Below are 15,143 nucleotides of genomic sequence, written 5' to 3' on the forward strand. Positions count from 1 at the left end.
GTGATGGAACCGTCTTCCTTTCTTTGAAGTGTAAATCCAGAAAGGAGATAGATACCCTGTGGAGATTCTTTTTCTAGAGTAAAGTTGATGCGAGGGTGAAGAAGGTTTATTTTATCTAGAAACAGGTGTAATTCATGTTCAGGATGGTCCCAGACTGCAAAGATGTCGTCGACGTATCGTAGCCAAATTTTTGGTTTGGTGGGTTCAAAAGTGAAAATTTTTTCTTCCAGTTGTTCTAGAAACTGATTTGCTAAGTTTGGCGATAAAGGAGACCCCCCCATTGCTGTTCCTTCTTCTTGTTTGTAAACTTTACATTTCCAAGTGAAGTAACCGGATGTGATAACAAATTTGAATAAATCAACCATATCAGACGGAAACTTTTTTTTTTTTTTTTTTATAAATGCCCCAAGATACTTGGGATCAAATATTTATGTATTAAAACTTATCACTTACGTGTGTTTTTTAGTGTTTTAGAATTCTGAATTCACCACAGGTTTCATTATATAAAAACATATAAATGAAGCTTTAACTAATGATTTATTTCTAAGAGTAATTACATTCATAAAGGACTTCTGATTTTTCAATTCATCCCTTTTTTTTTTCTTTTTTTTTCTTATAAAAAAACTTCTGGTTTATCTTTATATTGCTGATGCTTCGTTTCTAAATGCCTTCTTAATTTATTTGGTTTCAGATATTCATTTGAGAGGACTACACCACAAAAAACACATTGTGGTGTTTGAATTTCATCCATTTCTACACTAATAAATCCAAATTTTATATAACTTGTATCATATTTCCTTTGTTTGCTTTCACTTATTTTTTTTTTTACATTTATGACAAATTATTTTTTGTTTCACACGCATTTATATCATCCGTGGAATTATCAATATCACTACTTTCGCGTGTTCTTTTGAACTACCAGGTGTATTTATATTTAGGAAATCAAATAATGTTCTTTGTTTGCTCATTTTATAAGGGGTAAATTTTAAAAAATAAATCAATATTACAGTACCGAAAGTTTCGAAAAGTAATTGCACTCAAGTAACACTTAACAACATTAAGTTCTATGCATCCTTACTAGTATTGTTTAAAACTTCAGAGCATCACTTCTATCACACATTCACACGTCCAGTAGGCAGATATCACGACTGGCAGTGTTGCCAGATCGAAAAGTCGACTTGTGGAGGTCTGTAAGGAATGGAAAGCACTTTCTAAATTTTACCAAATGTGCTTAATATCTGTTTTTTCCATCAGCTGAGTTCATTAAACCTAAAGAAATCGAAGATAACAAGGTCTGTGTACCAAATATGAGGATAGCCTCAAAATGTATTCATCTCATTACTTACTGATCTATCATCACTCTGCAATATAAAGATATTTCAAATACCTTTTAACACACACACAAATAAATAATAATGACGAAATGAAATTACTCTAGTGGCACTGTCTCTTGACCATTCAGCAAACAAACAAATGTAATGAATTTTTCTAATTGTCTTCTTTATATGAATATAAAAATACAGTAGTAGATAGTTAAATTAATCATAATAATAACCTGATATTGGTTCTTGCCATATCGAGAATGGGGATGTAGCACCTATGGTTTTTCTATAAATTCAGAGCATTAGTACAACTAAGAAATCAAGAACTGAGATTAATGAAACATGGTTTTGAATTTGAATAAAATTCTGTGTCTTCGTTAAATTTGTTTTATATTTGTTTTGATTAAATTATGAATCTGTTATTGAAATATACTTATATACATGGTGTTTATTTTGTAATTTTTTTTTTTTTTAATTTGCAGTTTGATTGTACAAACACACTAAATGATCAGATTCTTGAAAATGTAAGAGTACAGGTAGAGCCAAGTGAGGGTTTTGAAGTTTTGCACACAGTTTCTTGTTTAAGACTTCCATACAACAAACAGGCTACCACATATACCTGTATGAAGATACCTGAGGATCCACTAATTGGTATTTGAAAAAATTTATTTTAATTTCCCATGATTAATAAACGTATTGCTTAAATAAACCAGAAAGCAGTATATATTTTTAAAAGATTGTAGTTCCGTTATGATTGAATTCTAAAATTTACTATTATTTTTTATTTTTTTAAATATTTTTGCTTTTGATTCTTCTTTAAAGGAATGCATTTGGCAATCCAAAATTTCTCTTAAATTGCACAGTGTATGTGTTAAAAATGGGACTGGGAAACCTACATCCTAATGTTTACTCACTTTTTGCATTCTTTCGGGCAGTTTTTTTGCTTTGCTTGACAGAACAACATTAAAATATTTTAAGGTAGATATTTTTTTATCTTCTGATGCATGTTATGTTACTAAAAGTTCCTATGGGATGACACACAGTTCTCATCATATGTTATGAAACTATAAATTCAATTACATATCTCTTTCAGAGAAACCTTCAACTTTGGGAATAGAAAGAAGTTCCCAGAAGCCACATAGAAATCTGCTATGAGCAAATGCTGGACAGAATGTACTGAGAAAATAATTTTCACTTTGACACTCATGTTTTTGCTTTGCATCATCTTGCAAATTGTTTCCTCACAACAACTTATTGATTATTGATTCAGCTGGAACACGTTGTCATATAACTCTTTGATTTGTGGGGGATTCAAGCAGCTAACTTGTTACAGTTAATATATTTATATACATTGGGGGGGGGGGGGGGTCCTCGACATGCGTCGTTTCGACTTTAATCCCATAAATAATTTAAAAAATAAATTTCGACTTGAAGCAGCACGATGTAGAATTCAAACGTCACGGGTGAACTTGTTTGTGAGCATATGCAGTTACGCGGCGTTTGTTTGGGAGAGGTGGCATCACTTGGGTACCGCGTGCTTTGTATACATCCGCTCTCTCACTTTTGTGTTTGTGTTTTTTTGCGACTTTTTATCCTTCAATGTGGCTCCCAAATGTGAGGCAGACTCTTACGATGGCAGTGTGTCGAAGAAAAGGAAAGCCATTACATTAGAAGTGAAATTAGACATTAAAAAGGGAGAAATGCCAACGAACATCGGCCGTACATTGAACTTAAGTCGTACCACAGTCGGGATTATTATCAAGGATAAAGTTCACATCCTTGAACGCATGAAAGGATTGCCACCCATGAAATCGACTGTGATTACGAAAAAATGTAGTAGGCTCATGATTGAGATGGAAAGGCTTCTTGTTCTTTGGCTGGAAGACCAGCATCAATGCCGTATCCCAATTAGCCTCATGTTAATTCAAGAAAAGGCGAAAAGATTGTTTGAGGCATTGAAAAGTGAGGGGGGGGAAACGAGTGCAAGTGAAGAGTTTAATGCTAGTAAAGGATGGTTTATGCGGTTTAAGGCTCAGGGAAATTTACATAACCTTAAAGTGCAAGGTGAAGCTGCTAGTGGTGATGATAAAGCAGCTGGTGAATTTCCTGAGGGGTTGGCTGAGATAATGCGGGGGGGGGGGCTACAGTGCTCAACAAGTGTTTAATGTGGACGAGACAGGCCTATTTTGGAAACGTATGCCTAATCGTACCTATATCGCCAACGAGGAGAAGGCAGCACCAGGCCACCAGGAGAAACTGACTTTGCTTCTTGGGGCTAATGCTGCTGGCGACTTAAAACTGAAGCCCTTGTTGGTCTATCAGGCTGAAAATCCAAGGGCACTAAAGGGCATTTGGAAGGGTCAACTGCCTGTCATCTGGAGGTCCAATAAGAAGGCATAGGTGACACTTCAAATCTTCGAGGACTGGTTTACCAACCATTTTGTGCCAGAAGTTCAGAGGTACTGTACAGTCAAGGGTCTGCCCTTTAAGGCATTGTTAGTGTTAGACAATGCTCCTGGTCATCCTGCCCACTTGGATGACTTTCATCCTAATGTTAAGGTGGTTTACCTTCAACCAAACACCACAGCCCTTTTGCAGCCTATGGACCAGGGTGTTATTGCTTCCTTTAAGGCCTACTACCTCCACAGGACATTTGCTATGGCTTTCAGGGCAACTGAAAAAGACAGGCACTTAACCCTCAAAGACTTTTGGAAATCGTATAGCATTTGTGATGGCATACAAAACATTGAGCATGCTTGGAATGAAGTGAAGTAGACAAATTTGAATGGTGTGTGTGGAACAAACTGTGTCCCCAGTTTGTGATTGATTTCCATGGCTATGGGGAGACAGTTGAGGCTGTCACAGAGAAGGTTGTTGCCCTGGGGAAGCAGAGGAATTTGGAAGTGGAGGCCGAAGATGTCACAGAGCTTCTGGCATCTCATGGGAAGGAGTTGTCAGCTGCTTCTCTAACTCATTCAGTTAGAGAAGCAGCTGATTGAGGAGGAGGAGGAAGAAACAGTTCCAACCCCTGAACCCAGGAGATTCACCACCAAGGGCTTGGTGGAAGGCTTTGCCCTCATTGAGGATGGGCTGGCCAAGTTTGAGGCTGAGGATCCCAACACTGCTAGATACACAAAGGTCTTCTGAGGGGTTATGGATTGCCTGCAGTGTTATAGGGAGATATACGAGGAGAAGAGGATGGTATCATTCTAGACTAGCCTGGAACGTTTTTTCACGAAGGTAGAGAGGCCTGCAGCTGGTGCTGGTACCTCAACTGTCTCTTCAGTTCCTCTTCCAGCCTCTCCATCTTCTTCAGTTGCACCTGCAGTACCTCCTGCACCTTCTGCAGCCTGTCCTGACTCTCCAGCCTCCTCTTTCCATTAAGTCAGTCTCTCCCTTCTTGCAACGCCCCTTCCATTGTGCAAGCCAACCACAGGATAAAAGGTAAAGAATTGTTTTTTTTAATCACCTGTACAGAATGTACAGTTTCATTTGTCATTTTGGGGATTGTTCTCATTTTTATGTTTGTTTGTTTTTATTACAGTTTCATTTTTCTGTACTATACAGTAATTATGTTCTCCCTTTTCATTTATGGCCTAGTTCTGTTTCTTGATATATATATACATATGACTTTAGGGTGTTTTAGGTTAGGTAAGTAACTTAGGCTATGGTAATTCCGACTTACATCTAAAATTGCCTTATGTCGGTCCGTAGGAACGGATCTCTGGCGTAACTCTAGGAAACCCCCCCCCTGTACTTTTCAAATATTAAACTGAAGTTGTACGTTTCATGGATAAATTGCAACAAATCTATTGTATGCAATATCATCTTGCAGATGCTTAGATAAGTTATTTATACTTGATGAAATATCTGTTGTGTGCATATAAAAGAAGAAAATATTTGCTTCTCTAACATTTACATGTTTATTTTACTTCTGCATTCTTTCTTTCATGTATATTCTTCATTTTCTATATGTAGTTTTTAAATAGTGGGTCATTTTGCAAGTCACAGCTATACCAGAATAGTTAATTACAATCTTATTCAATTGTTTGTAAAAGGAGTTTATTAATTAGTTTCCTGTTATAAGTTAATAAAGTAAATAGGTGCATATACAGGAAATTTACTATCTATTTTTAATTTTCTCCTCAAGATGAATATTGCTTAATAATTTTTTTTTTTAATTAAATAAATATTGAAAGTCAAGAGATTACAAGTATAAACACCTGATTGAATTGATTCAGCTAAAGCAAACTCCTTTAAAGATAATATGCTCATGCTTCTTCTTCAAACAATGCTGGGTTAGTCAAATCAAAATAGATAATTCATACCTGTTCTGATTCTGAGATAAACCTACACATTACTGAGATCTTTATTACTTGAACACAAGTAGCAACATTAATTTGTGTTGCAGAATTCCTGGTCAGAATATCTTGAATTGTCTTAAACAAAATAGACACTATGATGAATTTTTCTATGAAAATATTTTGCTATCTGTAAACATGGAAAGTTTATTTTTTATTGTACAACTCTCTTATGTAACTGATCTCATTCCTGAATTAATACCCTTTTTTTATTATTCTTATTCATACTTTCTTTCTTCTTTTTCGAGACTTTCTTTCTCTCCACTGAATGAAAGAGCTGCTATTAGTATTTTCCTATCAGAAAATGTCATCTTTGCACAAACATGTATGTATATAATATGGATAAACTGTACTAAAAATTTCAGTTAAAAATAAAATATTTTTAATTATTCACACTTTGTATTGATACACTTTGGTGGAGGGTTTAACTCTTTTCTCGCAGAAATGCAACTTAGATCGAAACCAGTCTGGGTAGTGACCCTTTGCATTATGGGATATGGCTATTTTGCCTATTTTTTTTAGGAGCACCCCTTTTTATGATGTCATTGGCTTTTTACTCAATTTTTAGGGCATTACTGATGTTTTAAAGTTATGAATACATGAATAAGGAAGGAATAATTTTGGATACCAGGAACATCCTACAAAGGATGTTGTCTTCTTCTTGAGCTTCTGAATTTGGCATATGGTGATAAACATTTATATTACTGGTGAAGTATGACTGAAAGGATGGGAGGATGTAGAAATGTAGAGAGAGATGTTGGAGAATTTCTGGTAAGACAAAGGTATGTGAATTTAAAACCTGGGTTTCAAGGGTGGGCTGTGAATTCTTTAGGAACAGGGTGAAAGATAGAAATTTTTGGAGAAAGGAAAAGGATAGAATATGATGAAACAAGATTAGGGGGTAGGAGTAACAGGATGTGAGCTGTTTCGACTGTGTCATCTTCATGGGAAAAGTCGTTAAATGATTTTTAATGAATACTAAATAGCAGATATTTTACATAATTCACAATCGTATTTCACACTGTATTGGTACACTTTGGTGGAGATTTTGACTCCTTTCTCATAAAAATGCAACTTAGGTAGAAACTAGTCTGGGTAGTGACCCTTCCCCTTATGCATAGCATTTTACATGTCTGAAAGGATGTATGCTTTGCATTATGGGATACATACTAAGACAAGTGATGTGAAGTCATTAGTCTCCTCTATATACAAGTAGCTCAGATGTGAATATATTTCATATGCAAAACATTGTTTTGCTTCCTTGGGTAAAGGATTAAAACCCAGTATATAGTTTCTTGGTATCTTTAATGTATTGGATACCCTGATATGTCACCCTCCACCAAACCATCACTGAAACAGGGTGATCACGTCTCTGAATCCTGGGTGCTATGGCTCATTCTGTGCAAACATCCATATCATATACCTAATTGTTTTGGCAGTTAAACTACTCTTCAGTGGTGAAAAAATCTTATCTCTGTGTCTGTTGTTCACATACCACCAGAGAAGTGCCTTCTGCTACATAAGTTGTGGTATTAGGAAGTGTCTAGTAGAATGACAATAGGCTCTCATCCCTAGGTAATCAGAATTGTGCAAACACAATTCTGTGGGCAGTGCAGGGATGTGCTGAAGTTGCAACAGTATTTATGGCAAAACTGTATATAAGGATGCATAAAATAACATAATATTAGAAAGTTAGAATATGTGGCATTAGGATATCAGTATTAAAATGGATACATTATATTGATTAATAATTGACATCTGACATACAAAATTGTTTGTTTTTTCAGTTGCAGGTACCTTTAGTAACACTTTGAAATATTTAGTCAAAGACTGTGACCCTAATACTGGAATACCTGATGAAGATGAAGGTTATGAAGATGAATATGTGGTATGTACTGAATTTTTTGCAGTTATATTATTATTATGATTAGATAGTAACTAAAACTTAATTCACTGGAACAGAAAAGTATTTTTTCCCTTTTATGACATTTACTCAATTTTTACTTCAATATATGTTATTTATTTATTTACTTATGCTCAGTTTCTTTTAGTTTCTTAAAAATTATTCAAGAAAAAAATGAATTTGAAAACCAAACCAAAACTTGAAGCCTAAGTGACAAAATCCAAAGAAAACATTCATTAATTGAGAGAGAGAGAGGTATTTGGTAAGGTTTTCTGCAAAGATAGAAAAATCAGAACTTCATGGTTGACTCAGGAAGTTAAAGAGGCAGTCAAGGAAAAGAAGAAAGCATATTGAAAGTTCTTGACAAGCAAATCAGTTGTTCTTTTAGAGAATATAGAAAAAAATATGAGAAAGTGAAGCACCCTAAAACTAACTAAACAGAAGTCATGGGAAAACTTTGGAAAGCTAATACAAATTAAATATCAGGAAGGTGGTAAAATATTTTGGAGGATTATAAAAACTTAGAATTGGAGTAAAGTGTACTGTAAATGGAATCAGATGTTAAAGGTGACATGAAAACTGAAGATAAAGATATTTTAGAAGTCCATAGTAATTACTCTGAAGAGTTGCTTAATTAAAAGACGCAGTGACAACACAGTGGTAGAAAACCAACAGGAATACAGTCAGATGTGTATACACACACATATACATATATGTGATATGACTGGTTTACTCAGTGGAGAGACGTGTTTTTTAAAAATTAAATGACTGGATAGCAAAGCTGGCCGTGATTTCTCATGGCCAGCTAATGTACTAATGTACCTGCAGAAGAAGAAGTTCTTTTACTACTGAAAGAAAAATTATCAAAAAAGGTTATGTACTTATTAACTCACTGTATTCATTCTGGCTATTTCAAGTTTAAAGATACTATCTACAAACCAAATTCTGGTCTAGCCATGGATAACCCATTATAGCCTATTCTATCTAGAATATTTTGAAGAAAAGGCTATCTTCCTCTTTTCCTTTAAAACCAAGGATATGGAAAAGATATATTGGTGATGTTTTTTTAATTTGGAGTTACAGCCATTGAATCTCTTTAGACCTTTCTTGACCACCTGAATAGTCAACACCCAAATATAAAATTTACTGTTGAATTTGAAGTTAATTGTTCTCCTCCTTTTTTTAGATGTTAAACTCGCGTGCTTCTCTGAAAAATTAAAACTCTCTATTTACAGGAAACCTACTCACACGAACAGATATCTCCATGCTCAGTCCCACCATTATCCACCTCAAAAACTTGGAATCATCTTGATGCCTAGGAAATGGTGCTTGCTCCCCTCTTTGTGAAGAGGAGAAGGAGGAGATTAACAAAGAGCTTGAATTTCTTCGTACTACTTTCCAACAGAATGGTTATTCCAAGAAAACAATCAATAAATTACTTTTAAATCCTCTCTCATGCTATCTCTTTGCCTGACACCAATAGTATAAAAGGCCAGAGTTCTTACGAAATACAACGTCAAGACGTTATTCACTCCCTTCCTAAACTCTATTCCTTACTGAACCAACCCAAACCAAGGCATAACAACCTTAAATATCCTGGCATCCACCAGATCTGGTGTAACTGTGATAAACCATATTTTGGCCAGACTGAGACGTCTATTGAGTTACGTATTGAAGAACACAAGAGGGATGTTACATACCGCAGAACACGGGCTAGTGCTCTGTCAAACCATGTTCTGTTTTCTGCTAACATTAATGAAGAAAACCTCATCCATTCAGTTCTGTGGGACAGATCAAATAATATCTTTCATTGCTACGACGAACTAGAAAGAAGGATAATGGAATCTAAAGAAATCATCCTTAATCCTATACATCTTAATAACAACCTTAGTTATAACCTATCAGACTGTCATTGTGCTGCTATTCAACTTTGGCGTTCACGAGATTCTGAATGCATCGCACACCCAACAATGAGGTTATCCAAAGAACAGTTTTAAATGTCCAAATGGCGATGCTTTAATATTGAACTATTTATGCTAATGCTTTGTATGTTTAGAGTTTATTCCTTCAAGTTTTTTGTTTGGTACACAATAAATAACGGAAAAAACTCACGTAGAAAGATTATTTATTAGTATAATTTTCGCCTGTGTGTCACAGGCATCTTCAGTACATTAAGCTCAAAATTAAACACTAACTGACAATTCCAAAAAGCGCCACCTAAGTAGCTGGTGTAAGATAACTAAAAAGGTCAATAACTTTCCTTTTAAAAAAAAAAAATTAATACAATAAAAAATTAGGAAAGATTTTTTTTTTTTTTTTTTTTTAGGAAAGTTATTGATCTTTTTAGTTATCTTACACCAGCTACTTAGGTGGCGCTTTTTTGGAATTGTCAGTTAGTGTTTAATTTTGAGCTTAATGTACTGAAGATGCCTGTGACACACAGGCGAAAATTATACTAATAAATAATCTTTCTACGTGAGTTTTTTCCGTTATTTATTGTGTATCGATATGTCTACTCACGGTTTACCTCTTTTAAAACTTAAGTTTTTTGTTTGTTTTTTCTCATTTTATGCACCTGAAGAAGTCTTTTAAAAGACAAAAATAGTTCTGCTAATAAACTATATTTTACTTTTATCTTTCAATATCCAGTCATTTAATTTTTAAAACGCTTGCATATGTGTGTATATATATATATATATATATATATATATATATATATATATGTTATCATCATCATCATCATCAACAAATTCCTGACATGTACCTTCAAGGGGTGTACTACATGAAAAGTTTACGTCATTATAACTTCCTATCTACAATTTTCCTCAAAATCAATCTGTTACTTGTCAAGACTCCAACATTATCAGATCTTATATTTCTATCGTCTAAGGCACTTTGTACCGTATCAATCCACCTATATCTTGGTCTTCCTCTGGGTCGTTTTCCTGCCAACCTGGCAAAGAACACTTGTTTTGCTGATCTTTCCTCACCCATTCTGTTTAAATGACCATGCCACCTAAGATTAGCTCTGCTAATGCATTCCTGGATGCTGACAATGTCAAGTTCTTTCCTAATATTCTCGTTTTTAATATGATATTGCCATTGATGCCATCTGTTCGTGTCTCTAATCTTTCTCAGGACTCTCATATCTGCAGTCTCTAGTCTTTGGTCAAGTGGTTTACTTCTGCCCCAGCTCTCAGATCCATAAGTTAAAACAGGTTTGAACGCTGTCTTGTATACAGCTAATTTAGTATTCTGAATTTCTCTCTTATTCCATATGAATTTATTCAATTGACTTCCTACCATACCAGCTTTGTTGATTCTGTTGTCTATTTCCATATTTAATTTATCCTAAAAATCGTGCCTAAGTATCTGAAATGTTTTACTTGTTCCACAGGATCCCCGTTCACAATACAGTTGACATTTTCAGCAATTCTACCCATTTTCATTGTCTTTGTCTTTTTAATGCTGATCTTAATACCATATCTATTACAACAGTCATTCAATTTAGTCAGGGAATCTTGCAAACTTGTAGCGGATTTATTTAGAAGTATAACATCGTCCGCATAAAGCAAAGAGCTGACATTAACATCTCCAATTCTGATATCAGGTTTAATACCACTTTCCTTCATAATGTAATCCATTATAGATAATGAATAACAGAGGGGATAATGTACATCCTTGTCTCACACCAGATTTAACATTAATCAATCTTCCTGTACTTACTTCAATTCTAACTGCTGACTTACAACTCAAATAAAGACTAAGCATTGCTTGATATAATGTCCCATCGAGATCATATAACTGTAGCGTATTGAATAGCTTCTCTCTTGGCACCTTGTCATATGCCTTTTCCCGATTGACAAAACTTAAATGCATATCTTTGTTATATTTCCATACTTTCTCATTTATTTATTGTAAAGTGAAAAACTGATCCTGACAGCTCTATTTGGCCTGAATCCAGCTTGTTCTTCACCAAGCTTTTCTTCTACAATTCTTCTCAACCGTTCCTCAAGTATACTTGCATAGATCTTGCCAGGAACACTCAGTAGAGAAATACCTCTGTAATTCTCACATTCAGTTTTATTTCCCTTTTTATATATGGGTACTATTAGAGCTCTACTCCAATCATTGGGAATTCGTCCCTCTGTCCAGGCTTTCTGAACTATGCAGTGCAGCCACTGTAAGACTTTTATACCACCATACTTCAGCATATCTGATCAAATATCATCTACTCCTGCTGCATTTCCACATTTCAAACCTTTGATGGCTTTTTCTACGTCAAGTATGGATATGTATCCCTGACTGTATGCCTGTTGAGTGTTTTTTTACCACTGTGTTATCACTGCTTTTTCATTTAGCAATTTTTCGAAGTAATTACTCCATACTTCAAGGATATCTTTTTTTCTCCCATTCTCATGTCACCTTTATCATCTCTAACTCCTTTTACAGCACTCTTTTCTCCATTTCTAAGCTTCTTCAACAACCTCCAGAATATCTTACCACATTCTTGATATTTATTTTCTATATTCTTGCCAAAGTCTTCCCACGACTTTTGTTTAGCTAGTTTTACACAGTGTTTTGCTTTCTTATATTTGTCTCTGTATTCTCTAAGAGCAAAAGCTGACTTATTTGCCAGGAACTTTTGATATGCTTTCTTCTTTTCCTTCACTGCCTCTTTAACTTCCTGTGTCAACCATGGAGTTCTGATTTTTCTATCCTTGCAGATTACCTCACCACAAGGCTCTCTTGCTGAATCAATCAATGTTTTCTTCAAGGCTTGACACTGAATCTCCAAGGTTTGGTTCCTGTCCTCAAACTCTTTAATTTTTTCTTCAATAATCTTTGTGTATTTTTGTCTACAATTCACGTTTGAGAGCTGCTCAACTTTTATTTGCTTTAAAACTTTCTTACATGTTATTCTTTTCAATATGAAATTCAACTTTATCCTGCTCAAGATTTTGTCAGTTGCTTTTTCTGAAGCATCAAAGAATTCCTCCACTTCTACCTTAATAGAACCTTCTGTGGAACCATAGGCACAAATAAGTCTCATTGTCCAATTCCCCATTCTGATATTAGCCCACATCACTCTACTTGAGACAGCCTGCCATTCAAGAAGATTAGCCTCTTATTTTGTGTTGAATACTATTGCTATCCTTCTTTTCCTTGATTGTCATTGCCTGAATATAACATTTTGTATTTATTGCTCAGAAAGATCACACCACTTTTTGTCTTTTTTGGTTTCGGCCACTCCTATTATGTCGATCTGGTACTTATCTAATTCCTCAGCTAGCTCCATTTCTTTGCCATTCAGGCTTCTTATGTTGATAGTACCTATCTTTAACTCTGGTTATGTTGAGTTGGGGTGTATTTTCAGAGTTGTTCCAGTAGCTGACTTTTTGCTGTTTGCCCTGGTTCCCTGGCGAAAATAATGGGGGCCTTGTTTAACTGGGCGACACCCCAGCCGGCATGAAATTTTGTCATGTTGTACCATCATTTTGTATATTGGTTTAAGCCAATATGAATACAATTTGGTTGGCTAAATCCCAAATTGGCAGCCCATCCTCGTTCGTTCAGTATTCAGGTAGATACACAACAGGGTGCACCACGAGAAGGTGAGGATAGGTCATTAGGTCAGAAGCCCTGGTCGGTTCTCCGCCTACCTTTAAAGGCTATGTGGAGGTCTCCTCTCAGTTATACAGCTTTCACCCTTAAGCACCTCTAACTTCAGTTTGCATCTGATTACTTTTACAGTACTCTTTACTCCATTTCTCAATAGCCTCGAACATATTTTGTTACCTTCCTAATATTTATTTCTGTGCTCTTACCAAAGCCTTCCCATGACTTGGTTTATCTAATTTTACACAATGCCTTGTGCACTTACGTTTTTTTGTTACTTGCCAGTATGCTTTCAGTATGCTTTCTTCTTCTTCTTGATTGCTTCTTTAACTTCCTTAGTCCACAATGGAGTTCTGAATTTTCTATCTATGCAGACAACCTTACCTGATGTCTGTCTCTTACTCAATAAATGAATGTTTTCAACAGGGTTTGCCACTTCAAGATTTGGTGTTTGCTTTCAAATTCTTTCTTGAATGATGTTTGTATATTTGAGTCTACTAAAAGAAACTTGGTGAAAAAAAAAATTATATATTGAAGTAAAAATTGAGTAAATATCATCTTCATCACACACCTGGAAAGAACACCTGATAAGATTAAAGGAGAAGGTGGAGGCATTTCAATAAATGGTATGAGAATAAACTACATCTACTTTGCCGATGACATCTTCCTGATTGAAGAAGACGCAGCAAGCCTGGAATGGATATTGTAAACAATATACAGGAAGGAAAAAAGATGTGGACTAAACGTCAATTTTGAAAAAACTAAAACAATGATATTCGGACAACACGAGTTACTGAGCAAAGTTACCATAGACGGATTTCAACTGGAAAATATGGAACACTTCACATATCTTGGATGCCATATTACGCATGACTTGGACCCAGAAAAGAGTAAAAATAGAATAGAAATGGAAAAATAGAAAATAATAATAGGTAGAGCAACAACTATCTTAAAAGCCATGGACAAAATATGGAGTTGCCAAGCTATAAAGATACACACTAAACTGCTTATTGTCGAAACCTGTATCTTCAGCAGCATGCTCTATGGATGTGAGGCCTGAGGACTCCTGAGAGAATCTGAAAGGACATTAGCATTCGAGAGGAAGCTATAGAAAGATCTTGAGAATAAGCTGCATCCAGAAAGTGAACAAGAGGAAATCTAGATGAATACAACCAAAAGAAAACCTGATCCAGAAAAACATCAAAAGGAAACTACGTCTCTTTGGCTATATATGCAGAATGAACGATGAGAGGAAATTAAAAATGCTGCTGTTTGGGATGATTGAAGGAAAGAACAAAAGAGGAAGACCAAACAGAGAATGGGGTTGATGACATTGTCAAATGGTTTGGAAAACTCTGTACACCGAGTCATCTTGCACAAAATAGCATGCAATGGAAGAATCATATGAAGATGGCATCGGACGCCTATAGGCATTGAACCCATGGTTGTTGAAATATCATAAAAGAGGAAAACGATGTTTTTTTTGTTCTTTGAATTGCGTTTTATCATCATCATCAAATTCCTGCCATGTACCCTCAAGGGCTGTACAGGATATGATAGTATTACATGAAAAATTTACATGACTACTAAGTCCAGATAAGTCTGTTACCTGTCAAGACTCCAACATTATCAGATCTTATATTTCTAACTTCTAAGGCACTTTTTATTGTATCAATCCATCTATATATTCAGTCATCTTCTTGGTCTTTTATCTGCCAACATGGCAGAGAACACTTGTTTTACTAATCTTTCCTCTCTCATTCTGTTTAAGTGACCATACCACCTGAGATTAGCTTTACTAACACATTACTAGATGTTAACAATTTCAAGTTCTTTACTAATATCCTTGGAGGTACTGCCATTGATGCCATCCGTTCACGTTCCTAATCTTTCTCAGGACTCATATCTGCGATCTCTAGTCTTTGGTCAAGTGTTTTA

The 15,143-nt window shown here is 35.3% G+C and overlaps 1 protein-coding gene across 2 annotated transcripts in view; it reads left to right on the top strand.

Annotated features, from left to right (window-relative positions):
* Nucleotides 1–15,143, top strand: part of gammaCOP (coat protein (coatomer) gamma) — a 406,638-nt gene that overhangs the window by 359,974 nt on the left and 31,521 nt on the right. For both annotated transcript variants that reach the window (XM_090390747.1, XM_090390756.1), the window contains exons 19-20: nt 1,805–1,973; nt 7,471–7,571. In XM_090390747.1, coding sequence (XP_090246873.1) covers nt 1,805–1,973; nt 7,471–7,571 — 270 coding nt within the window. The remainder of the gene's footprint in view (nt 1–1,804; nt 1,974–7,470; nt 7,572–15,143) is intronic.

Source organism: Typopeltis vanoorti, chromosome 1 (assembly GCF_054136105.1).
Source record: "Typopeltis vanoorti isolate ZY-2024b chromosome 1, IOZ_Tvanoo_1.0, whole genome shotgun sequence".
Taxonomy (NCBI): Eukaryota; Metazoa; Arthropoda; class Arachnida; order Uropygi; family Thelyphonidae; genus Typopeltis; species Typopeltis vanoorti.